Raw genomic sequence first — 27,217 nt, forward strand, 5'->3', positions numbered from 1 at the left:
ATGAGACGGAGGGAATATACACTTGCAAAGTAAGTCTCGTCCTACAAATATGCATGCACCTCCGCTCAAGCCCATCGGATTCTTGGCCGCCAACTGGCCGGAAAAAGAAAAATGTATTGGCACGTTTATATCAGCAGCAAGCCAACGACTTCTATGTTTTCAAATGTTTATCTTACCTAGCTGGAATTATATCATGATTTCTTTAGTACCTCGTCCACGATCACATCATCATCATCATGACCTTACCTGGTGTGGCAGAAATATCATAATCATAAGCGCAATGTATTGAACAAAAATTACCATCAACTGGCAATGCTTTCCCATTTCTCAAAGTGATTATCAAATACTTTTGTTTATGCAGTAATATTTGAAAATAGAAAGATTTGTGTGTCGGGTCAAGTGGGGGACCAAGACCCTAATTCCACTGTACATTTGACGTTCTTGTTTTTTTTTTTTTTTTTTTTTTTTCGGCGGGGAGTGGCGTGCTGGTGTGGACCTATGTAATTCACGGTGTTAATGCATGCTTGAAGGTCAAGGTGTTGTTGCAATCTGGGGTGGATGTGTTTTTGTTTTTGACTTGCCCAAAGGATGAAATTCATTTAATATTTTAGGTGGCGACATTGATATATATAAATAAATAAATACATAAATATATATTTCTTAGACTCGGAGCTTTCCCATGTGCCCTGTACAAAATATATATATTTTTTTGAGGATTGCCTTGTGTAATTCAGATAAACATTACATATGCATATGATAGATACTAGGCAGATACTAGTTATAATTCAGATAAACATTACATATGCATATGATACTAGGCTATATTTTTTGGAGAACCCGTTTGAATTGCTAGTTGTTAGAATTTTTGGTGAAAAAATATACTGTAACGATTTGATATATATGAATTAAGATGCGACTGAAAAATATGTTGACGAAAAATATAGAAGTTTTCTTCAAAAAATTGCAATTCAAACAATGCTCTTACATTGTTCTTTAAACTTCTTTTTTATGAAAAGGTCTGGATGCATGTTACATGATTTTGATTCGCATACACATCTTCTTTTAGCATGTATAAAAATGTCTTTACATTGGAAAATCAACCATTTCTCTATTACTTTGTATGTGTTGCATTTAGTAAAGCAGTTGTTAATATATATTAATATATATCTTCAAATTGCTCATGAATCGGTTGATTGCGAAGACAATTCTTATTGCTTGCCTATGTTTTTTGCCATAATGATAAGGAGTTAAGCAAGAAAAGATAACTGTCATGTATTTAGCTGAAACTTTTTTTTTTTTTTTTTTTTTGGAGATTTTCTATCCTTCAAGTGGCACTAATTTTTCACTTTGAATAGATCCAACACCTTTACATGGATGGTAACAATAATAATTTCTATGTAGAGGGAAAAATAAAGGGAATGTGGAGGTTTACAAAATTTAAAAAGGACAATTGTATACCTATTGAACTTAAAAACACTTTATAACCGTATTTTATAATTTTTCAAAGTAGAGAGCAATTGTCCACTCTTAATTGTATATCGCTTTGCATTTACTTGTACGTACGATTATATCTAATAATCGTATTTTAATTTTGGCATATATACCTTCTTAGCGATGGATTACACTTTCTCCTCCCATATGATAGAGATCTAATATGGTAAATCCCAACATTCTGCATCAAATTACAAAGGAAATAGGATTTGACAGTCGAAACTTGTCATTCTCAAAGCTTTTGTTGTTATCTTTTGGTCCCGAATGTCATCTCTATATACATCATTTGGTCAAATTTTATATACTTGTAGATATGGTTGAATCCATTGTGACACTAGCACAAATCTGCCCAATTTTGATCCTTTCCCTGAGGGTCCCAAATGACTTGGCTTGTTGCAATTTCAATCAAAGCTGGGGAGCAGAGCAAGGTGGGGAACCCACTGAACCGTTTCCCACTCGTGAATGCTAATGAGTAGCCTAACAAGACAACAACAATCTTAAAACGTTGTTGGTCTTGAAAGGTTCTAAACTTCCATACAGAAGACGAGGACGGTAGCAATCTAGCTATCTTTATCGTATGCCTCCGTTTTTCTTTAGTTTTTGGATCTAAATTTACAACTACTTTCCTGATGTTTAAAATGATACTGAAATTCATGTGAGGAGTTGTTGTTCTTATTTCCCCCAAGGTAAAGTTCTTATAGTCAAATTAGTCATTTAGTTTTGTTCCGTATTTATGGAAATTCGTATGCTTTTAGTTAGAGGTGGCAATTTGTCCCAAGTCCCAATGGGTTACCCATTCCCATTGAGACTTTGGGCGGGATGGGTATTAGGATTTGATATTGGGTTTAAAATGGGACAAATCCCAATTGTACCCATTAATTGATGGGAAATTTTGGAAATTGCTTGGGTACCCATTGGGCTCAAATAGCAAGGGCTCCGTTTGGATTAACTATTTTTTGGGGGTGTTTTTGAAATATTTTATTGTAGTAGTGTATATGAAAAATTTTTACTATAAAATATTTTTTGAAATATTTGATATACTAATATGGATGGGATGTTTTTTGAGTTATTGTATATTACTGTAACATTGTATTTGAAAATCTTATTTTTTGAAAAAATAGCCAATCCAAACGGAGTCTTAGATTCAAAAATTATCTTTAACAATTTTTATAGTCATGATTGTATATCTATCTTTTCCTTTATTTGTTAATCCAATTTTTGGTGATAATCTTGAGTATAAAGCACTTGCATGTTTATTTAATAAAACTAAAAGAAATTTAATAAATCAAAAATATTAAAATTATATTAAAAAATAAAAAATAAATTAAAGGAAAAAAATATGTAGAAAATAGATTTGGGTATTGGGCGGGATCAATCTAAACCCATCCCAAAGTGATCCCGCCCAAGTTAGTCCCAAAACATATATGGGTAAGGTTGGGCCCAAACCCATATGACTCGATTCCATCTTAAACCCAAGCAAATCCCGCCCATCCCGCCCATTTTGCCACCTCTACTTTTAGTTAATTAAGAGAGCCAACAATTTGATAACCTTCATTTCTTATAGATCATGTAATCAAGATCGCACTGTGTCATTAATTATATGTGGCTGCATATTACATTATCGGCCTATGTAACGAGTGCCCCATAAGCACTCGTTAAAATGTATTTCAGGTGTTATATTTTTACAAATATGAGATTAATTAGAAAAAGTATATAAATGCAAGGAGATTAAGTAGCGAAAGTGTATAAATGCAAGAGAAAAAGTAATTATTAGTGCGTATATATACATGATAGGTTAGGTGAATTTTAGATGTATTAACAGGTGCCCAATTACATTACGCGATTGAATTTCAACCATATGGTTATACGCAATTGTTACACCAAAGATACTTATCAAATTAGGAAAAAAAAAAGAAAAAGGGGTCCTTGGGATGATTTTTTTTTTTCTTTTTCTTTGGGGTGTTTGGGAAATTTTTATACGTTTCGGTGCGCAGGTCAAGTAGTTGCTTCAAAACCAATAAAAATTTCACATGAATACACAAAGGTTCCATTTGATTTCATTTAACATGCTAAGTGAGTCCCACTTAATATGTGAATTAGCAAGTGGAGTTTATACATATTCATGTAGAACTTTTCAATTAGTTTTGAACCAACCATTGCATATGCCAAATAATTGCTCTACACCAACCTAAAATATCTAGGGTTATTTTTTGGGGCAGGGGGAGGGGGGATTGGTGTTGCGGCTGGGGATGAAGAGGGAGAGGAAGGGGATGTGGGGGTTGGGGTTTAGGATATTAGACCACATTTGGGCCACTCATTCTTGTAGTGGCGTAAGCCAAACACAGAGTTGGAATTTTCACATCTACGTTGTTACATTTTCTCAAACTTTAATTTTCTTTAATTATCCTGCACAAAAAAAAAAAAAACTTATGATTTTCTAAGTTGCTATATATTTATAAGGCCTTCAAACTAATGCATGTAACAAAGAGCATATTTCAATTAGTCCAGCAGAAATTTGCGTAACATACTAAAAGGGGGTCTATTTCAGTACCCTTTCTTACACATGTGGAAGAGATTAATTTAAACACTAGCCACATGTGACATCTCTTTCAAAATTCTTTGATTTCTTCTGTTGGGTATTCTGCCTAATTAAGAAACTGTCACGTAATTTAATTAGCTAAAGTTAGCAATAGATAATGCTTTTTTTTTTTTTTTTTTCCCCTTTCAAAGAGATGAAAGAAGAAGAAGAAGGTACGTATGGTCTAAGATACGTCCTAGAAAACTTCGACAAAGAAAACCTCAAGTATATCTAAATTACGTGGACGCAGCAGCATCTATGACAAATTTCTCAAAGTAGTTCAACAAAAGCTCATCATGAATTTTATTAAATACTTTGGTCAAATTTAAACCATCCCTTAATAAGCGTATTATGACTTTTTATAATAATGATCCTTTCGGATTTGACATAATTATAGTGACCTTAAACCTATCTTCTTAAGCTATATATAGCAAGTTTTCAGGTCGGCATCACCTTACCTAATACACTGTTTATGAACATAATCCTCAAATTAAATACAAATAGTAGGGAAAGAGAAATTTGAAGGATGACCAATTAATCCCAGAATTCAAAGAGGGGCTCTTTGTATTATGACAAAAATTCATGCTAAAGCTCTTTTGATTACAAGTAGAAGGTCTTTCTACAGGAATAATTGAAGGAAAAATTGTAGCTCCAATTTCTTTGTCCTTAGGGGATGTGAAAACACCCTGCAATTAATGCATCTAAAATCAACATCTAGTATGCTAGCTTTTTACAGTTGACATGGTCTGCCAGAGCCTCCATTTCAATACACTGATTCTATTCGAAAGCAACAATATCTACAATCTTCCACATATGATCATTAGCTCTTTAAGGTGTTGTATTCAAGGTTTGACAATCTTCAATTGATTCACATGCACTAATGTTTCAATTCTATCAAGATCTTTAAAAGGGCGTACAGTTCAAAGATTAGAAACAACTATGTTGTACGACTAACTTATCTAGATTTATTTAATTGGGTTGGAGGAGTTTGGTCCAAAAATGGATTCCTAGTTTATTTGAAAGTACGATTATGGGCTGCTTTGACCTGACCTATTCCTTTTACTTAATTTCTACAAGAAGAGAGATTTCTATATGATGTTCTTGATATATTTTTCTTTGCCTCAACAGGGCGGATTAGAGGATATATTGTCAAAAGTCAACTGGTTTGGTGGTAGTACATACGAAAGATTAGCATTACTTGGTATATATATTTTGTCTTTACAAGGTGATCATGGATTACTCTCTAAACGATTGCTATTTTTTTCAAGTGGGGGTATCTTGAAGCTAAATTGTCTTCCTAGTTTTCATGCTTACAATTCAATAAGGGTGTAAACAAGTTTAGTCAAGTTGAGCACTAGCTTAAACTTGTTTATTTATTTTAACGGACTTCAAGTTATGTACAAGTTTGACTTTTTATTTATAGAGCTGAATACGAGTCGCTTAAGTTTTGATATATAAATTTCAAAGTTTACGCCTTTTGAGTTCAGATCAAAACTTTACTAGATGCAAATCTCTGTTCATATTTGGCTTGATTGCTTTGGTAAATCACATTCGAAGGAGCTCTTCAAGAGTTGACGATGATTTGAGTATCGAGTAATTTAGTTTTTTAGCCTCGTTTTATGCAGGCAATTACGATAAATTAGAAAGCTGACGGGGTGCACCAAAGAGATTGAATAAGAAGAGGCCTAAAACTCCTTGGAACTTTTTCAACGGACGTTGAGAACTTGAGGTGGTCTCTTGCAGGATGTTGTCGACAAATCTGCGTATAATTAGGCCAAGTGAATCTGTAATTCTCAGAATCGCAGCACCTATCATCTTCGATTTTTCAGGGGGATTACCAAAATCAAATTAGGGATAATTGTAGAAACCTCCCCTGAGGTTTCTGACTATTTTACTATAGTCCCCTCTATGTTTTAAAAATTACACTAACCTCCCTTGAGGTTAATTATGTTGTAAAATTATTTTAGACCCAATCAACAATTAAAAAATGACTTTAGAAAAGAAAAAATAATATGATTTCATTATTGCCCCTCTTCTATAACATTATTTAATTAATTTAATACCCATTCATACATTAAAGAAAAATATTAAAATTTGTTGTTTATCATTAGGGATCAATTCACATATAACATTAAAAAATAGTATATATTTTTTCACTTAATACAAGATCCAAATTACTCTTTTTAGTTATATAGCCATTGTCAAACATGATCAATAATAATAATAATAAAAAATTTTGCAACCAAAATATTACATAGAATAAGCTTTAACATCATAAATGTTTTTGTCAACATATTAAGGTTAGTTACTGAGGTTTTTATGGTATTAAAGTTTGCTCTTTGTAATATCTTGGTTACAGATTTTTTTGATTATTTGTTGTTGATCATGTTTAACAATGGGTTTGTAACTGAAAAGAACAATTTGGATCTTACATTAAGTTTAATATATACAATGATATACTATTTTTGATGCCATATGTGATTTATTCCCTGATGATAAACAACAAATTTTAGTGTTTTCTTTAATGTTTAGGCTGGTATTACATTAATTAAACAATTGAGTAGAAGAGGGACATTGGTGGAATTATATTATCTTCTTTCTCCTAATATTACTTTTTAATTGCTGGTTGGACCTAAATGTTACAAGATAATAAATTTCAAGGGAGGTTAGTATAATTTTCAAAAGTTAAGAGGGAGGCCAGTGAAATAGTCAGAAACCTCACCTCTAGGGAGGTTTCTGAAATTATCCCATCAAAGCAATATCTTTATTCACTCTAGTGGCTCGGCCTAATATTTCTTTAAAAGGGATGCACAAAATATTCCACCATATTCCCTTTGAGCACTCTAACCTCCAAAATTACGTGAAACAAAAATTTCCAAAATATCTTGAGAAAAACATCAAATCCTGATCAATTGGAAAGACTTTCTTGACACTGAACTGAATGTCTATTTTATTCACTTTATTTTATTTTTTTTAATGTTGATTTTTGCGTAATGAAAAAGTGTTGCTGGATAAGGATCGTGTATATGTCAACATTAAAAGTTTCGCTTCATGTGAAAACCATGGATACCAAATATGCGTGAAACACAACTACCAAGTAGAACACATATAATTTTATCTCTAGAATTGTACCTAATATTTCTTGCTTGTATTCCACAATAAATTTGATTGAAGCATCCATTTATGTCAAATACACCTCCCCAACGTTAAACAAAGCTTGATCTATTAGTCAAACACTTTAAACAAGCTCTAAGGAGGTTCTTTCAAGAAATCAATATTCTTGGAATAAAGCTCGTTACTTTGTGTGTTTGCTATTTGTCAACTGGTATAATTACCGTCACAATCATGATTAGAATATTACATGTTAATTTAAACAAGAAGAAGCCCCTTAAACTTAGAACTCAAGATAAGAAATAGCCCCTTAAACTTAGAACTCTAGATATGAAATTCAGTGACTATGGCTTAGATGTAGGCTTCCCCTTGAACCAGTTGGATAGCAGATCTGAGGGAATAGACATTCACAAATATCTATGGATGAATTTATTTCAGATTTGGATCTATCTCGGCAGATCTCATCATCTTTATTGGACCTTACAACTGTTGATTAGCAGATCTGACGATTACAGCATGCACAGAGTGAGCTGCAACGATTTGTTCTATGATGGAATGATTTTAAAATTTATGGTACTTTTTAGATCTGTCCTCAATTTCTTAAGTCTTATGTATTTGTTAAATTGCAGATCTATAATTTTAGTGCATGTTTTATCTGCCATTAAGGCAGTAATGTATATCAATCGTGCTGGACGATTTCCAGTAATCCGTTATTGAAATATGTTTTCTTATCAAAAAAAGATGTAGGTTTCCCTGTAATTAAATATTTAGAGTCCGGTATATATCTGAATAGTTATCAAAGTGGAAATATGTGATGATTAATAAACCTCGCGGCAGCTTAATGATCGCTAAAAATGGTTTGAACATATGAGGTTGTGATTCAATTAACAAGTATTGTGATGTAGTGTGTAGGTTTAATTATGCAATTATACAGCTAGTTTACACTTGATTAAATTAGCTAGATTACTTGAACAAGCTGTCCGACGACGTCATGCACCGTAGTATTTATTCATTATTATAAAGACATGAACCACAAATGTGAAAGGTAAATTATACTACAAATGAGCCATGGTACCTTCAAAACTTAAAAAAGGTTAATAAATGAGGAGAAAAAATATACACAAGCAGGAAGACGATATATATAAATATCATATGATTAAACAAATCACAGAAAATTAGGCTAATTAACCGATAGTTCTGTTTCTAAAAGCAATTACAGGAGAATTGTCATGAAAAATTGCGCCCGTATGGATTAATGTTTTCTTGAAATTTTTGTAGAAAAATGTACCGTCATAATTTGATGTATGTGACATAAAAAGGTGATTGAAAAATATATTTATGAAAAATAAAAAAAGATTTTCTTTAGAAAATTGTAACCCAATGTTAAATTAATATTGTGCATAATATTAACCTAAAATGAAAAAAAAAGGAACTAAAATGAAGGGATATAAATGATTAATTCGGCAGGAATGTGGAAAAACAAGCTAGATATCAATTTGACATCAATTCAAAATGTCGTTTCACAAGTCACGTAACAGCCATAGGCCCATACCCCTAAGCCGAAAGAGAAGAGAGTGACAATTGACAAGGATGTATGCAATTAAGGTTTCCGGTTTTCCTGTCTTTTTAATGTAATATATATATTACATCATGGACATGCGCGCATGTTCATGCATGGGGACAAGTCTTTCCCTGTCAACTGGCATGTTACACTGTCTTTTGGTGGCTACAAAAATCCAAAAATTAGTCCAATTTGATGGGCCACTTTTGCTTGCCTAGCCGTGATGGCGTACTCTAAATTAATAAGCCAAGTGGCATGGAGAAATGAGAATTGTTCTGAGGCTGTGTGGAGGTTGATTTGGGGCATAAGAACACAGCTAAGATCGATGCCTTCCATATCACCATCTCTTTTGCAGTAAAATGACGTTACAGAAAATATCAGGATTTCTGAGGTGTTGAAATTTATGATGATTCATAATGTATTTCCCATCCAACAATGCATGTGCAAATCTTTCTCTAATTGATTGTAAATACAGTTTCGAGTAGGGGTGGCTGTGGTTTCGTGTAAGACTTGCCTCTTTTAGAAGCGATGGTGATCCACGTGATTCATTGTAAAATAATTGACGTCTTAAGTAATTGAGTGATATTTCGTCAATAATTGATTAGTATCTTCCATTGGACGATGATCGATCGATTTCTTCTAGTAATTAATATTTCAAAATAATCAATTAATTAGTTAGAGATATTTTCAATTATGATTTATGGTAACATTCTCTTAACGAAAGGAAACCCTAGGGATTGAATATTTGTCAAGCTCCTAACCTAGCCTATAAATAGCTTATGATAATCCATTCATTATTTTGGATTAGGCATAAATTAGGAAGGAGACATGGAGGAAGGAGGTATAGTGGATTTACATTGGTAATATTCCGCTATTTAGTACATATAAGTGTATATTTTGTATAACATTTTGTATAAAATTGGAACTAGAATCGGCTCGAACTATGATACAAAGAAAAACGAAGGAGGGGGATTGGTTCCCTATTGTACTTCCGGTTTGAACCTTGTACTATTAAGTATAGGAGATCAAATCCAACTATCCACATTGAAGAAACTTATGTTTTTTTTTCCCTTAAGGAATCAATGGTATGAGATTTTTCTTATAGACTTTATATCATTTTTCTTTTCCTTATTAGCTAATAATAATATGTACACAGAAGTTTTATTTTTCTTCTATATTCATTACCTTTATTTGTTCCTCGTTCTAAATTCATTATCTTATTTTTCTGTAATCCCCATTTTATAACCAAATGGAAGACTAAAGAAGTCTGAAGTGTGACCAGAATCGACATCAGAACTATCCTTACAAGGAATGATTCTAGCCCAATAGTTAGGGAAGAATTATTAGAATATTTTTCACTATCAAATGTAGGATTCAAATCCTGCACTTGGTAGTTGGGGATAGGAATGGGTGGGAAGGGAAAAAAAAAAAAAAGAAGGAATGATTCTAGTTTCACCTTTTCATGGCACCAAACTTGGCAGTTCGGAAACCATGGTCATGTCCAACTTGGAGTAGGCTACTACTTGTGTTATGTGAAAAATAAATAGATAGGAAAATGAGAGGGAAACATAAAACCATTATCATAGTTATTGGTAAAGGAGGCGAATCAATGGGTTATTGATTCGACCAATGAATAAGTGCTTGAACCGATAAGTCACTAAATATATTTAAATATTATGTCTCATAATTTTTTTAATATAGGGTATATAGTTTAAACTATAATGAACTATACAATAGCAAATGCTCATTTGGCCTAATGCATTGTAGAATGATTAATTCTTATAAGAATCAATAAAATCTAAATTTAATTGATAATCCACCAACTTCAAGTGTATAATATTACTTATATTTAGTGTAATTATTTATGAAATTAGAAACAATATTTGCCTTTAAATGAATTGTATAATATGTTATTTCTGAAATCCATTTCATAACTTAATAGAGTGGGGAGTAATAAATTTTATTAAAAGATTCCAACTAAATTTTGTTTTAGAGAAATAAAATAAAGAACAAAGAAACAATGGACTAATATCTACTATAAGACAGGCTAGTAACCAGCAAGTGAGTTAGTGGCTTGGCGGCAGGTACTCTTGGTGACATGCATGAGGTCATGAGTTTGAACCACTATAGCATGTTCTCTAAATTTTTCTAACGGCAACTAATGATCTACCCGGTTCAATTAGCTTGGTTTTCGATTCAATTCGGATGACAAGCGCATGAACTACCGGTTCAATGACAAGTCAACAAGTTTTATTCATATCCGATCTAATTAGAGATCCAGCCTAGTCTATTGACCGGCTCATCTTCAACTGGTCGGGTTTTCGATTTAATCCAAATAAATTGTCGATTCATTAACAAGTCAACAAGTTTTGTTCCTATCCGATCTGATTAGAGATCTAGCCCAGTCTATTTACCAATTCACAGGATTGATCGGTTGAACCAACAGCAAGTAATGTTCTACTCGATTCAATTGGCTGGGTTTTGGGTTCAATTCGGTTGAACTACCAATTCATTGACAACTCAATGAGTTTTATTCATATCCAATCTAACTAGAGATCTAGCCCAATCTACTGATAAATTCATTGATTTGACCGGTTAAATCGTTGGACAGAGCCAAATTTAAAACAAGTTTTATTCACATCCGATGTAATTAAAAATCCAGCCTAGTCTATTGATCGGCTCACCTTCAACTGGCTGGGTTTTCGATTTAATCCGGATGAACTGCCAATTTGTTGACAAGTCAACAAGTTTTGTTCATATCCGATCTGATTAGAGATCTAGCCTAGTCTATTTATCAATTCACCGGATTGATCGGTTGAACCAACAGCAAGTAATGTTCTACTCGGTTCAATTGGCTGGGTTTTGGGTTCAATTCGGTTGAACTACCAATTCATTGACAAGCCAATGCGTTTTGTTCACATTCGATCTAATTAGAGATCTAGCCCGATCTACTGATCAGTTTATTGGGTTGACCGATTGAATCATCAGACCGGGCCGGGTTTAATAACTGTGACCATTACTTTCAATTTTGTTACATAATTTTGATATTGGTGCAAGGTTTTTCCCCTAGATATGTTCTAAACTCTTGGATTTTCTTCCAGGCAATTTGTTGCAATAGGGCTACTCGTCTTCTACAAGAGTTGGATGATGCATTAGAAAAAGCACATATTTGTGGTAACAAAATCAACCAGACACGGATGTAGGGCTGTCAACGGGCCGAGTCCGGGCCGGAATTCATTATTCCGGACCCGGACCCGAATTACTATGCCGGACCCGGACCCGACCCGTTTACCCGACGGGTCTTTTATTCTATGTTCCGGATCCGGATCCGGCGGGTCCGGCGGGTCCCGGATCCGGATCCGGGTCTACCCGAACAAATTTAGCAAAATTTATAATTTCTAATAAAAATGAAAAAAAAATATATTTGTAAACTAATTTTTAACTAATGCAAAGAAAAAACCAAATAAGAAAAGAAATCAAATTAACTTTATTAAAATACATCACTCTAATCAAATTATATTGATAAATATATATATTTAAAATTATTAATTCATTTATATCCGGATCCGGGTCTAATACGGGCCGGAATACTATATTCCGTATCCGACCCGTTTTTTTGTTTGGCAAAACGGATCCGGATCCGGATCCGGAAAACGGAATTAAATCCCTACCCATACCCGCAATAATTTCACGGATCCGGGTCTAGACCCGACCCGTTGACAGGCCTACACGGATGCTATGAATGCAAAAAGTTGACCTATATTGCCTTGCATATATGAATGTGTTGTTGAATTTCTCCCATAAGACTTCAGGTTTTCCCTTAGTACACTCTAACATGAAACCCTGAGTTCCTATCTTGAAAGTTAAAAAAGTTACGACTCAATATAAAATCTTTGCTGTCTTTCCTTACAATGGTTAAATTTAGATGCTCTTTCATGTGCTTCACCTTGATTAACCTGGGCCATGCCAAGAAAATCCTGATGAGATAGAGTCCGTAGTTGAGGAAACATGGGATGTTATAAAAAATACATCATATTCCCTTTTTTGGGAAAATATAGAACCAAATCTGAATTGCAGTTCATTTCTACCAGTTAATGGATCAGTAACTATTGAAAGCTACTTACTTTCCTGACTTGGTACTTGTGAATGCTATCAAAGCTACTGAAATGGTGAACGTCCGTTGTATGGCTGGCAATTGGGCGGGTTGGGCGGGTTAATATTGGGTTTTCATTTAAATGGGTTATACTCAATCCGTCCAACTTTAGATTGAGTCATATTGGGTTATCTCAAACCCATGATCCAAATATGACCCAACATATTAATTAATACATTTTAATACATAAACTTTTTCACATACACTTTAACACACAAAAATATTTTTTTCACACATATAAACACATTTTCACATACATAAATGTATTTTCACACACACAAACACACACTCACTTCTTAAGTTCCTTGGAAACATATCATAAATAGAATAATATTTTATATTGCTTGTATTGTGAATTTTAGATAATAAATTGTACATTTAATGAAGAGCATAGCGCCCCCCCCCCCTCAACACAAAACACCACCTTAATCTTTTCAATAATATCTTCCATTGATCCACTATCAATTTTTGTGTCCCTTAAAAAACTTTGATTTGTGCGTGCATCTACTCTTAATATATAAGACATGTTATATAGGGAATTTATATTTGGGATTGTGTGAGACTATGCTTGCTTGTTTTGTATCTTAATAAGCAACTCTTTGCCGGATGCCCGATTAATTATGAATATGATATTTCTAACGATACTGTTAATAGGCTCATATTATATCATAATTTAACATGTGAATACGCACAATTACAATTATTACACTTCTCCTTTGAAAAAACTTTCTTAAAGTAATTGTAATTCTCTGAAAAAATGTAACACCTAAAGATTCTCTTAATTATAGGAATATCTATTAATTCTATTAGCCAAACTGTTTGTTTGTTGTTAGAATTAGGGAATAAAATGATGTGCGTCGTAAGTTTAGTTGAAATCTCGTTTATGAGAGGAGAATTCATGAACTGTTCTGACATTTTTACCACATTGGGATCGCATTATTTTGAATTACCGAAAAATTAGGCTGATACAAAGTAAGCTTTTATTTGTAAATTTGAAGAATCTGAAATTATATAATGCTAAAATGTTAAAAAAGAAATTTGTACAATATTATACGTACACGAAATGTTAACAAACAAAAGCAATCACGAAATATTAAAAAGGAATGCAATTAGAACACATTTAACACTCTATTTTACGTACACGAAATATTAACAAACAAAAGCAAGTAGCAACTTGAGAACAACCACAAAAAAAAAAAAGAAAAAAAAAAGGGGAGGAAAACAACATACTCTTAAAAGGCATAATAAATTATTATAGAAGTTGAACAAGTTTAACTACTGTTATAAAAGTAAAATAAGCATGATTTTTTATTTTAAATTTCTTTTAAATAAAAATTAAAAAAATTGATTGAAAAAAATATATATATATATATATATATGAGAATTTTGAATACAAATTAATCAATGAATTATTAACACATGTCCAAATACAAATAGTTAGGCATATGTGTATTGAATATTATATTTATTGGTGGGAGGGATGAGTTGGGTGGTACGGGGAAGGGAGTGTAAGCAAGAGGTTTCGGGTTTAAGTCCTCCTGCTTATACTAAAAAAAAAAATATATTGTATTTATTATTTTGAATTACTTTTAAATAAGTTGGGTATTGGGTACCCAAATAAAAATCCAACCTGCCCAATGAATAAATTGGATTGTTCTTACCCAACCCAACAAAACCCATAACCCAATTAATCCAACCCATCCTTTAAAATTAATGGACGGGTTGGACGGGTTGTTGGGTTTTAGACTTTTTTGCCAGCTCTTGTCTGTTTGTTTATCTTAGTACTCTTACCTACTGATCTCATTGTTGCATGCCAGCATATATCTTGTTTCAACTTCGCCAAAATGATAATACTATTCACTTATCCAAGGAAACAAGTTAAAGCCGATACTACTCTACTACAAAAAGTGGCAAAGCAATCCAAATTAACACAAGAAAAAAAAAAATCAAGGATTACAGTCTTATACATTAAACATGTTACAAAGAATTCATAGCCAATTGAACAAAACTCTGAAAACATCAATATCAATAGTCATGACTCGTTACTACATAACACATAATAAAAGTACAAATTCCTTAATGATAGTGATTCAAACAGCTTCACAATTTTATTAGCCTCGAATTTATTTATTTTTCCTCAAAGAAAGAGGCAGGAAAGATTGAAAATTGCAAATATGAGCTTGTGCAGGTTTTTGCCCTCTAAGCTGTGCATGTGTATTCAAGGGAGATGCACTGAATAACTTTCAAAACTTACTCCCTACCCTTGAGATCGTTGGAGAATGAGAACTGGATTCTAGATACCTATTGCAACGCCAAATTGGAAACTAGTGATTAGTCACTTTTACCAACTCCCTTTTGGAAGATCAACTCTAAAAATAACTCTTCTACCATGGCACTCAAAGCTGAGATGAGAACAATTCTCAACAATGAAAAACAACCTAGGAAACTTGACATTGTGGTTTCTATTGAGCTGTGCCAGGCTGAACTGTGAACCCCAAATAATGCAAGGTCACTTAAAAATCTTAATCCATTTCTCCCACTTGAAAGAAATCTGCCATATCAAACAACTAATGATCTCCTAAAGTAATTGGGCAGCTAACACATTAGATTTTTGCACTTTTGCATAAATGCAACAGCATATGGTGCCTTCCTAAAGCTATTCCAGCATAACAAAATGGAAAATGCTCTTACAGGAAAAAAAAAAGTCATTCAACCACTCCAAACTGACAGATATTCTTAACTAAAATACCAGATTTCTCTTTTTCCTTTTTAACATTACAAGCCTCAATAATGGTTCATCCAATAAACAGAAAGTCTCTTTTAATCAGGACTAACAACTTCTACTGGCTAAACCAGACAGTTTTTTGTCCATATTCATACTAAATCCCTAGTGATAACTGATAACGATTTAAATTAAACAGCAACTTTCAGGTTACTATGTCACTAGTAGGACATTTTTACACATAAAAACACACAGTTCTCTTGGCTCTTTCTAAAATTTTTCATAGGTGTGTAGCAATCTCAGAAAGTGCTGTGTTTGGACTGTATTGGATGATATATTCAATTTAAGAGGGAGAGAAAGAGGAGATTGGACAAGAAAGACTTCTCTGACAGGAGTGGAGCCAAAGTATGCAATTAGGTTGATGGAGTGAGAACTGAGAAGAAAGATCAGAAAAGTTCTAACATACTCTAGGATTTATTTTGGCAAAAAGAAGTCAAATTCTATGCGTAGCACACAAAAGTATATTAATTCTGTAAAATTCTAGAACATCCCAAAGAGCATAGTGGAAATCCTAATACAAACATCAATATTCTGCTAACATACTCAACTATACTTGAATTAACCAGATACACTGCTTCTACTAACTAATGCAACTTGAATAGCAATCCTGCTGTCACAGACCAGCTAATCTTGAGGTAACACATTCTACCGATGGATCGAAAGCTGCCTTATAACCTATTTCATCTATACCCTGCATATGGGACAAAAGGACCAACCCTAAATATATATACAACTTAGAAAGGTTCTCCAAAGTGTCAAGTATTGGATTTGCGATAGACCAGAAAGCCATTACACATCTGAAACTTTGTCAGTTTCAGTTCAGACTTCAGAGAGTGCAATGTCGTTTTGTTGCAAAGAATAGGGGTGGACTTCATTCTTTCAGATAAATTGTGCATTCCGAAAAGTTAGCAAGAAAAGCATACAAAAATCTGTAAATGAGATCCAAAGCACAGTTACAGCATTGTAGCAGAGTAAGTTAAGTTTCATTTACATTTGCATATGTTTTACTACTATTTACCTTCTCTAATGGCGCATTGAACCCTTGAAGCTACCCCTTTTTTGAGCAAACTTTGAGGTTCTAGTTACTCTAATGTGATCAACAGGATTAACATGATCATGATACTTACTGGAGTTCCTCCTTTTTGAACGAAATGATTCCTCACTAACTCCCACATGTACTCGATGACTATTAGGCCTCAACGCCCTCCTCATATGTTCTTCTCTATAATGTCTTTTCTGACCAGATAGCAATCTTCTTCTTTTTGAGATGTGCTTTGTTGCTTGATTTGTAAAACGCCCTCCATGATCATCTTCATCATCATTAAGATCATCCTCACTCGTAGTTGCTGGTGCTTCAATATCTCTTCTTCGCCTTCTCCTTCTCCTGTTGTGCTTGTCAAGCTTGGAACATAAGAAAGTGCAACAAAATTCTAGCACAGAGAACCAGGTAGCACAGCATGCCCATATGCTTCTGCAGATGATATGACAGATGCATTGGCAAATACCCAACTTGTATGACAAGTAGAAGAATACGAGAACTGCACATTAACGAAAGAATTATACAAGTGCTATTCAGTTTAAGAAGAAAAAGGCATCCTTTCAAGGGCTTAACAAATTAATTGAGTTGTAATGGTAAATATGGGGCAAAGCTAACAACTAATTGATAGAGAATCCCAAAAGTTTTCTTCAATTAATCTAACAACTACTACTGAAAAGCTAGCAACTAATTGATAGAGAATCCCAAGAGTTTTCTTCAATTAATCTATATCTCCCTTAGAGATGAGTTCAAAAGGATTATTATAGGATCCTCACAACGTGAAAGAAATGTACATTGAATCCGAATAGCTTGGGTACAGAATCCAAGAAATCTTACATGGTGGTTGGAGGTTGGCTGCTTGGTTAAAACAACATCACTGCCTAGGGGGTAGCTGGTTGGCAAGAGTTGGTAGAAAAAGAGAGTTTGCATTCCTTCAAAATTCATGCATCAAATTATATGATACAGACTGGTCTGTTCTAGTCATCCTTTCTCCAAATGCTGTCTACCTAGTGAACACGATGCCTCTTCGTTTGGTAGGAAGTAAGAAAGTAATAAAGGATAAGTCATAGAAGCCACACTCATTACTTAAACAGTATAATGAATCCAAGATTTTTCATTTTCACACCAGATGTTTCTTCTTATGCATTGAAAGGCATAGTATTCCAATCACTACCTTGATTTTGCGATGCATGTCATGTTTATGTAAAAGCACAAACCCTCATCTACAAACTCACATTAAGAAACAAAAATATCAGTGTACATGTTTCGTATTCAACAAAAGAAATTTAGACATAATCGACTATATCATCAACAAAGGAAGAAATTGAAAGACACTATTCTGTCCAAATTTCAATTCTTTTGTTTATTCTGTAAAAAATTTCCTTCCAATTCTCCAACAGCAATACATCCAAGAAAGCTCTAAAAATAGAAAAAAACAATACAACTATGTATATGGTACAAGAATGCATGAATACTTTCCAAAGTACAAGAGAACTACCACCAAACCCAACTTCAGCAATTGAGCAATGCAGAAGTTTTCTATATAACACGTGAGATCCCATGTTGGTCCACATTTGGAACTGCACAGAATTTAACAACAAAAAAGATATTTGTTAGATCATAACTTAATATCTTCAAAATTTGAACACTACATTAAATGATAAAATGAACTGAAATATCATATGGTCTCGTTCAATTTTACCTGCAAGATTTGCCAGATAGGAAATCAAGTGGATGGCCTAAAAGTTTCCCTAAAACTTCAGAAACTCCACCGAGGACTGAGCCAACTACATTCCCCATCGATACAAATTGAAGCCAAAAAACTTAAGTGACGAACAGCATCGTCAAGTTCATTTTCATACTCTCTCTTATCTTCGGAACCTGCAATACAATCGTAATCATCAACAATTTTAAACAAAAACTAAAAAAAAAAAAGGAACCCAGAAAGGAGAGAGGATCATTGAACCCTCACGTGGTGGTTTTACGGATTTTGGTAAGACATAAGAAACCGAATTTGAAGAGGGCTCCAATGGGGGAAATAAAAGATTTATTCTGGTTTTCTCTTCAGTCTTTGGAAGGTAACTGCTGTTTTGGTTTTTCTCTTGATTCTGTGTCGCGAAAATAAAAGGAAGCCGCTGAGGATTTAACCAGAGTCGTGTCCGTTAGTCCTAGACGTCAAAAACTTGTGTACGCTCGGTCAACGAGCCCACCTGTAGACCGAACGGTCTAAAGTTTGCCACGTTATCTTGGCAGTTTGAAAACAACCCCATGTTTGTACCTTGAAATTGAGAAGGAGAAGAGAAATCTGTGTCCAATAAAAACCATCCTCTCTATGCATAGATAGAACTTTCAATTTGTATTCTTCTGGAATTCCTAAAACCTAACTACTCGGCTAATGGTTCAGTGGCCATCAGGGAGGGGCTTAAATCCCTCCTTGGGCTGTAGTTAAGAGTTCAAATCTCACATGTAGCGAAAAAAATTTAAAAATTGTGCCAGAGTACTCCCTTGGTTTAGTTGGGAGTTCCTAGGAGTGGCAATTTTCGACACGACCTGAAAACACGACACGAACCTAACACGAAATTAATGGGTTTGGGTTGAGGTTTCGGGAATTCGGGTCAGAATCGGGTTGAACCCGAAAAGAAAACAGGTCGATTTCGGGTCAACCCATGGTGACCTGATATGACCCGATATGACCCGTTTACGAATTAAAAATAATTTTATCTAACTAAACTAAGTTATTCTTTTTTTCAAAGGCATTAATTACTTAATCCTAAATGAATTTATTTAATTTGTGTGAAGTTGAAATTATTATATTTGGACAAATAATATATTATACTATTTTTTACTTTTATACTGTTTTAATTTATTTTATATTTTGTTTGGGATAAAAAACTTTTACGGTGTTTAATTTATTTTAGATTTGATTTGGAATTATTTATTTAAATTTTTATTACTTGATTATGTAATTAGTTTTGTGAGAAATTAATTTTATTAGAAATTACAGTGATAAATTAATAAATTAAAATTAAGTTTCGGGTCATTTCGGGTCGACCCGTCAACCTGAAATTTTCGGGTTCGGGTCAGTATACCTGACCCGTCACGGGTTGGCGGGTCAGGTTCAGGTCAACATATTTTCTGACGGGTCGGGTCAGACCCGACCCGCCAACCTGATTTGGACCCGAATTGCCACCCCTAGTATATCCACTAGTTTTCTACCACAGTCTCCTTAGAATAAAATAGCTTATACAAATGTATCGTTGTTGAAAAAAAAAAAAAGAATTCCTAAAACCTAACTACTCTATCCATAGATATATAAAACCTCTTTCCAAATGAAATACTCAACCCATAGGTATAATAGCCACTTTCCACATGAAATTTAAGTTGTGCTGCTTATGATCGTCAGTGATTCATAGTGCATGGCCTCCTAACACCTTCAACATTTCTTTATTAAGAAATCAGCATAACAACTGATTATGCAACTCTTGGATTTCTTTTTAGATATTTCTTCCTCTTATGACCATGCCAATACTCGAATTGAATTCTTCTACTTCTCAATAAAAGAGATGTTTTAGTTTTCTTTATTTTTCCATCCTTGTTTCACTTTTTCTTTACTTTTTGTATGAGAAATGCTTGAGCCTAAACAGAATTTCAATCCTGTTAAATGGATCTGGATCTGGATTAAAGGGATCCAACCCAGACCCTACCCATTGACATGCCTACTACTTTTGTTTGAACTTCATTTTTTTTTTAGTTATTTTGTTTTCGAATATTTCGAATTTCAACTTAGTTCCCAAGATTTCGGTGATGCGAACTACAAAACCCATTTTGGAGTGAAATATATCATTACAGCCCTAATTGATCACTCACAACAAAAGCATCCAAAGTCTTAATTCAATTATGTTTCTTTCATCAACATTGTTTTCTCTTAAATTTAACAAATTACTTCACCATGAAAAGTTAATCCTCACATTCGCAACACTTGCAAATACACTCCCAAAACTACAAAAGGTAAAATACTAAAACAAATAACTACAGATATATATATATATATCATATATACAAAGATCCACCATGAATGGGGAGGAAAGAGAAGAGAGACAAAAAAAAAAAATGAAGAAAAAGAGTACCTGATTCAGCCAAAAAATCAAGCCCAATAGCCGCCTAACATTAGTAGTCACGATACTTACATTTACGTCTTTTGCTTTTCCCCCTTCCGTTTAAATCTGTTAAGCTTTTTGATTCGATATTTGTTTGTTTTCTCTTGTAAACTTTCTTTTTCTTTTTAAATTAAAATTCCAGATTTGGATAAATAGATACTCCCTACTGTTAAAGACTTTGCAGTTGCAACGGCTCTGAAGAGTCCTATTAGATTTAAACTAAACTATCTGTTTTCAATTCAACTGCTTTTTTTTTTCTTTCTTTTTTTCTTTTCATAATAACATAAATATATTATTTGATTTAATTAGTTGACCCGTGGTTAAACCACTAATCTACTGAACCAATACCTTGCTGGGTTGATGAGATTTTTATGTAACCACCGTCTTCAATGGATCTGCGTATACACCTGTACCAAGGATCTTTTATTGAAAGTAAACTAATTACTAAATACTAAAGAAGAGTGGCTCGTTAGTCGTTGCATAGCAGAAAATCGGGGCAACAGTCAAATTAATCAAGCGAATGAATCAATTTTGAAAGTGCAAGGAAATAATTGAGACAACAATGATTATGGACGTTATTGGTCATTAGCTCAAATTTTACTAGTTTGTAAATTTGTATCCTAACAACATGTTTGTAGTCAATCTCTTTAATTTTTATTTTCTTTTGTTTGAATAAATTATCTCCTAGGATTTCCTAATGAAAGATTCTTCTTTTTTAGGACCTCTTAGTGAGAGTTTCTTTTCTCCTGTATTATTTTAGTGAGGGTTTTATTCTCTCATGGGGTTTTTCCTTGTAAGAGTTTTTATCTTTTTTTTCGTGGAATTTGATATTTTGAAAATCTAGAATCTAAGTTTCTCAAATCTTCAATTTCTCCATTATTGTCAAATCTAAATTTCTCTTTGGACTTGAATTAGTTTTAATTACACATGACCGTTAGAAGACAAGCACAAATGTATTGGATTACAATGATTCATTTGGATGAAAGACATACAAGAGTATCAATGTTATCTTTATTTGTATTGATTTATTAGATCTGTTATATCTATTAATTTCAGTTCTATATGTATTTGTGTCATGTTTGTTTGATGTATTTTTTGCCATTAATGCAGATTTATTGAACGAAATGATATTTTCTATATAAAAAAAATGTATTAGTAAAAAAAAAAAAAGGTCAAAAGCTCAATCGAGATATATTGTTGAGAAAGCGTACATTCATTTAATATCTATTTGAGAAAAAAGAAATTTTAGGAGGAAAAAATATAAAACTAAGAAGCTTGATAAACTCACACGCCAATCTAAAAACTTGTAGTTTTAGATGTAGATTTATAATTAAAAATGACCAAAAGATACACCTGGAAAAATAAAAAAGTGTATGTATAAAAAAAGAGGTTATACTACACTTCTACTGTTGGATGTACGACAAATAATATAAATATAAATTTAAAATCAAAATTTTACATATACATTAGAGTAAATTTTATATATATTACCAGTGTATACAATATCACGGTTGAATGGATGACATTTGCATTTCAAATTCAAATTTTGCTCATGTATCATATATCTAATGGTGATAGTGTACACACTGATAGTGTATATAAGATTAATCCTATGCATTATACATCCAACTTTGATAGTGTATATAAGTTCAACTTATTTAATTTAATATATGTAGCAAAAAAGACTGAGCAACTTTGAAATTCTCACTTGCACGGCAGTGCATCCTACATGACCAATTCCAACTAATACTTATCAGTGTTAGATAATGTATCCTATGTTCTATATATACACACCGGTGGATTAAGCTTAGATCTCGACAATACCTTCATCTCAAACAAAATTAAACACTGCAAATTCTGCTCCATTCTTTCCTGCTATATAATATAGAAATGGCTGAGAGAAGGAATGATCAACAAGTCCATCCCTTGCCTCAAAGTTATACTTATAACACAGCTTTTAATGTTAAGCGTGACCAAGAGTCCGCTTCCAGTGACTCGGACGAGATTCGTCGCAAGAAGCGTCTCAAGTACCTTGCATATTTTGCCGCCTTTGTTGTGTTTCAAACTGGCATCATTGTGTTGTTTTCTCTGACGATAATGAAAATAAGAACCCCTAAATTTCGGGTCCGATCATCGCCTTTCGAGACTTTTGATGCTGGTACGACTACAAATCCTTCGTTTAATTACAGGATGAATGCTGAGCTTGGCGTGAGAAACAACAATTTTGGAACTTATAAGTTCCAAAACAGCACAATATATTTTTCCTACAATGGCACACCAATTGGGGAGACCTTGGTTCCTAATAGCAAAGCAGGATGGCTGTCGACTAAGAAGCTCAATGTTGTGGTGGACCTCTCGTCAAACAATTTGGCTAGCAATTCACAACTAGGAAACGATCTCAGCACTGGAGTTTTGAAATTGAATGCTCAATCCAAATTGAGTGGAAAGGTGACTTTGACGTTTATGTTCAAGAAGAAGAAATCCACAAACATGGACTGCATCATTACTATTGATTTGGCTCACAGAGCAGTTCGAGATATTAATTGCAATTGAGATTAGAACCTATATGGATGATCCACCGTACTCTAACTTTATCTTGAAATTGTATTCAAGCTTTTCCTCTTAAAGATTGTTCACTATTTTTAGCTGCCTTTGATTTCAGGATTTTGTAGTTTCTTTTCCGAAGCTTTTGGGGGGCTTTGTTACCAAAATTGTTTTGTCTGTGACTTTTGGGCTGGTTCTTGATGTACATGTTTTTGGGCCTGCCTTGCTTGATGTAGAGTTTGCTAAAGTTGATTATGAAAGGTGATTATGAAAAAAAATAAATTAAAATTATTCTTGAGTAGGTTATAGATTTTAACTTTCGTAATTTTTAAAACCCAAACTTTAGATGCAAAAGGAAACAAGAATTACACCAAAGAAATCAATTATTCAAATCAAAATCTAAAATCAAGTATTATAACAAAAAGAAAAACCCTTATGTTACCGATAATATTCCTATTATAAACGAGGCTTTTGTGTATATGCCTCAACCATTTTGCGTTTCTACGAAAACGAAAACGACAAAGCATTTTAAATTATTTTGAATTTTGACTTTATTTGCTAAACAAGATAATTCAATTAAGCAAAACTTTAGATCTATTCATCTGCAAATCATTCATATGAAATTCTTTGTGAAATCCAAATCTGTAAATCCGAAATGGTCAGCGAATTGATGAATCTTTTTGACATTAGACATGCCAGTTGACAAACAGAATTTCTTTCTTTTTGAAAAATAAAAAAGGAAAGGGAGAAATTTTTTTTTGAGTCCAAAAAGGGAGAAATTGAAGAAAATATTTTGAAATTATGCTTTCATCAATTTGCCCTAGCCAATGGAGCTAGAGGTGGAGGGACATGGGACAACCGCTAAGGCATTGACCCCTACACTTGGTGGAAAAGCAAAGAATATATGTATATCTATATATATATATATATATATATATATAATGTTATATTATATTCTATGACATTATACTTTATGTTATATTAAAAGTGATAGGTTAATTTGGTGATTTAGGTTTTTTTAATAATATCCTTGACCTAAATAATTCGTACTTGTTATAATTCCACAATTTATTGCCATTTTAGCTTTTTGATTAAAGGTATTAGTGAAACATCAATGTAGAGGTCTTACATTAGGAAAAAAAAAACGTTATCGTATGTGCCAATATATGTATACTTTGTCCCTTCAAAGTGTGTTAACTTACTGCACTATGCCTTTCCAAATGTTTAATTCTCAACTAGCTCCCATATTGTAATCTTGGCTTTGCCAACTAACCTTTTTTTTCTTTTCTGAATCAGAAATCAAACTAAAATTGATGAATTTTACCATAATATTTCTTGACATCAAGAATTAATCTACCACAAAGCAATTTTAATTGCCTTCTAATTGATACCATTCCTTTTGCACAAGTAATAAGAGGTTCCATGTTAATAAGTCAATCTTTTTTTAGAAAATATATTCGTTTACCTGTATTAATAATAGGCAAAAATATTGTACGTATGATATTATTCCAATTTCCGGAATGGTCTGAGGATCTAGAGGGATGGAATAGAGAAATGCATATTAAATGTACCTATAATGGTGTTCAATTATCGGAAACAGAATTTCCGAAAAATTGGTTAACAGACGGTATTCAGATAAAAATCCTATTTCCTTACTGTACTTGTTGTGTTCTTCTTAAGTAATTTTCTATTTTTCTGAATTATATTATCTTTCTTATATACACTACGACCAAGAAAACACATCTGGATTTTCAATAAATTCCCAAATTTATTAGAAAAACTATATGTGATGTTAACTAGTATTAAGGCTCTCATTACTAAGCCTAAGTCACATAGTTATGCTTTCGTTCAGTCAATGATTGCAACAGGTAATGCATATGACGCTTGCGCCAACTATTTTCACTGAAATAAATAAATAAATACTGGAAAGAACTGACCCATTCTATCAATTAAACAAAAACCGAAGGAAAGCTGACTTATTAGCCGTTGTACGGCTGCAAATCGGGGCAATGGTCAAATTTAAGCGAATAGTCAATTTTTAGAGAAAGCAATACTAGTCTTTTTTTTTTTTTTTTTTTTTCGACATAGGGGGTATCCGGGTCTTCGGCCCGACTAACCGCAATACTAGGCTTCATATGAACATAGTTGAGTTTTTTTTTTTTTTTTTTTGTGAAAAATATTTGCAGTTAAGTGGTCATGATTTCAAATTTACGACTTTGTACACTAGCAATAATCGAATAATATATGAATGAGAAAATATAACTTTTTTTTAAAAGCTTAATTCAGGCAAATATAGTTCTAAATGTGTATCGGAGATCGCAACGGATCTTCTGTCCCACACCCTGTGCCACTCTCTATCCCACTTTTTATTATATTGCTATTTTTCTTACATAAACATCATGTTTTATTATTTTTTTTGTTTCCTTAAGATCCAATAACTATTAATTAAGTAAAAAATAAATACAACAGCTTCAAAAAAGTAATATATAATAAAAAATTAAAAAATATAGCAGAAAATTCATAAAAAATCTAATTTTTTATGCATTTTGATTTTTTGAGTTTGTTAAATTTTGTGTATTACTCAATTAATAGTTATTGGATTTTAAGGAAGCAAAAAAGAATTAAAACATGATATTTATGAAGAAAAAATAACAATATAATAAAAAGTGGGACAGAGAGTGGCACAGGGTGTGGGACAGGAGATCCGTTGCGATCTGAGATTGAGTAGTTTCAGGGATATTTGTCAATTATTAGAATTAAGAAACTAGACAAAATCGCATATTTACTTGATAATTTAGTAGTAATCTTAGATTTTGTTATTTAACTAAAACTGACGCAAAAAGACTGAGTCACTTACAAGAAAGTTGATCTGACGACGATTATGCTTTCAACTTTCCGACCCCATCAAACTAATATATCTAAGTACCAATTATTGTAAGCAGATTATTTGTGTATGCCCTATATATACCAGGGTATTAAGCTTAGATCTCCACAAAACTTTCATCTTAAGACAAATTCAAGCACAAGAATTTTTAGTCGAAAACCTCTCGTTATACAGTACTTCAAATGGCTGAGAGGAGAAATGATCCACAAGTTTATCCATTGTCTCAAAGTTACAATTACAGCACAGATTTTAATGTGAAGCGTGATGAAGAGTCCGCTTTCAGAAAGCAGGACGAGATTCATCGCAATTACAATGCGAGTCTCAACGTCACGAGGGACGAAGGGTCGGATTCAATAGAGTCAGATGAGATTCGTCGCAAAAAGCGTTTGAAATACCTTGCATATTTTGTTGCCTTCGTTGTGTTCCAAACTGGCGTCATAGTGCTGTTTTCTCTAACCGTCATGAAGATAAAAACTCCCAAATTTGGGGTAAGATCAATAACTTTCGATCACTTTGAAGTTCGTACAGCTCCGAATCCTTCGTTTAATTTTATTGCAAGTGTCGAGGTTGGTGTGAAAAACAAGAATTTTGGAACGTACAAGTTCCAAGAGAGCAAGATGTATTTCTCCTATGATGGCATGCCAATTGGGGAGGCCTTTGTTCCTGATGGTAAAGCTGGATGGCTGTCAACCAAGAAGCTAAAAAATCTAGCCACAGTACTCTTATCAAACAATTTGCCTACCAATTCGCAACTCGGAAATGATCTCAACTCTGGAGTCTTGAAGTTGAATGCTCAATCCCAATTGAGCGGAAAGGTGACTCTAACGTTCATGTTCAAGAAGAAGAAATCCACAAACCTAAATTGCAACATTACTATCGGTTTGGCTGACAAAGCTGTTCGAGAAATTGACTGCAATTGA

The 27,217-nt window shown here is 33.2% G+C and overlaps 3 protein-coding genes across 3 annotated transcripts; 2 read left to right on the top strand and 1 right to left on the bottom strand.

Annotated features, from left to right (window-relative positions):
* Positions 1-16,581: 16,581 nt before the first annotated feature.
* Positions 16,582-18,852, bottom strand: LOC113713603 (protein HAPLESS 2). Its single transcript, XM_027237359.2, has 4 exons — positions 18,685-18,852; positions 18,415-18,593; positions 18,211-18,292; positions 16,582-17,214 (listed from the first exon to the last, which is right to left on the bottom strand). Exons 2-4 carry the CDS (start codon positions 18,510-18,512, stop codon positions 17,107-17,109), a joined length of 288 nt encoding a protein of 95 aa, XP_027093160.1. The 5' UTR covers positions 18,513-18,593; positions 18,685-18,852; the 3' UTR covers positions 16,582-17,106.
* Positions 18,853-22,759: 3,907 nt separating this feature from the next.
* Positions 22,760-23,678, top strand: LOC113714160 (late embryogenesis abundant protein At1g64065-like). Its single transcript, XM_027237956.2, has 2 exons — positions 22,760-23,317; positions 23,532-23,678. Exons 1-2 carry the CDS (start codon positions 22,760-22,762, stop codon positions 23,676-23,678), a joined length of 705 nt encoding a protein of 234 aa, XP_027093757.2.
* Positions 23,679-26,479: 2,801 nt separating this feature from the next.
* LOC113714161 (late embryogenesis abundant protein At1g64065-like) lies at positions 26,480-27,217 on the top strand. Its single transcript, XM_027237957.1, has one exon. The coding sequence runs from the start codon at positions 26,480-26,482 to the stop codon at positions 27,215-27,217; it is 738 nt and encodes a 245-aa protein (XP_027093758.1).

The sequence above is a fragment of the Coffea arabica genome, chromosome 10c, assembly GCF_036785885.1.
Source record: "Coffea arabica cultivar ET-39 chromosome 10c, Coffea Arabica ET-39 HiFi, whole genome shotgun sequence".
Classification (NCBI taxonomy): domain Eukaryota; kingdom Viridiplantae; phylum Streptophyta; class Magnoliopsida; order Gentianales; family Rubiaceae; genus Coffea; species Coffea arabica.

Excerpts from the sequence above, each read along its gene's own strand:
- LOC113714161 (XM_027237957.1), top strand. The coding sequence starts at position 26,480 with ATGGCTGAGAGGAGAAATGATCCACAAGTTTATCCATTGTCTCAAAGT.
- LOC113713603 (XM_027237359.2), bottom strand. The coding sequence starts at position 18,512 with ATGGGGAATGTAGTTGGCTCAGTCCTCGGTGGAGTTTCTGAAGTTTTA. Across the intron at positions 18,293-18,414 it reads CTATCTGGCAAATCTTGCAG|TTCCAAATGTGGACCAACAT; the intron begins GTAAAATTGAAC and ends AATTCTGTGCAG. Across the intron at positions 17,215-18,210 it reads TGCTGAAGTTGGGTTTGGTG|TTCTCGTATTCTTCTACTTG; the intron begins GTAGTTCTCTTG and ends GTTAATGTGCAG.
- LOC113714160 (XM_027237956.2), top strand. The coding sequence starts at position 22,760 with ATGGCTGAGAGAAGGAATGATCAACAAGTCCATCCCTTGCCTCAAAGT. Across the intron at positions 23,318-23,531 it reads AATCCAAATTGAGTGGAAAG|GATTTTGTAGTTTCTTTTCC; the intron begins GTGACTTTGACG and ends CTTTGATTTCAG.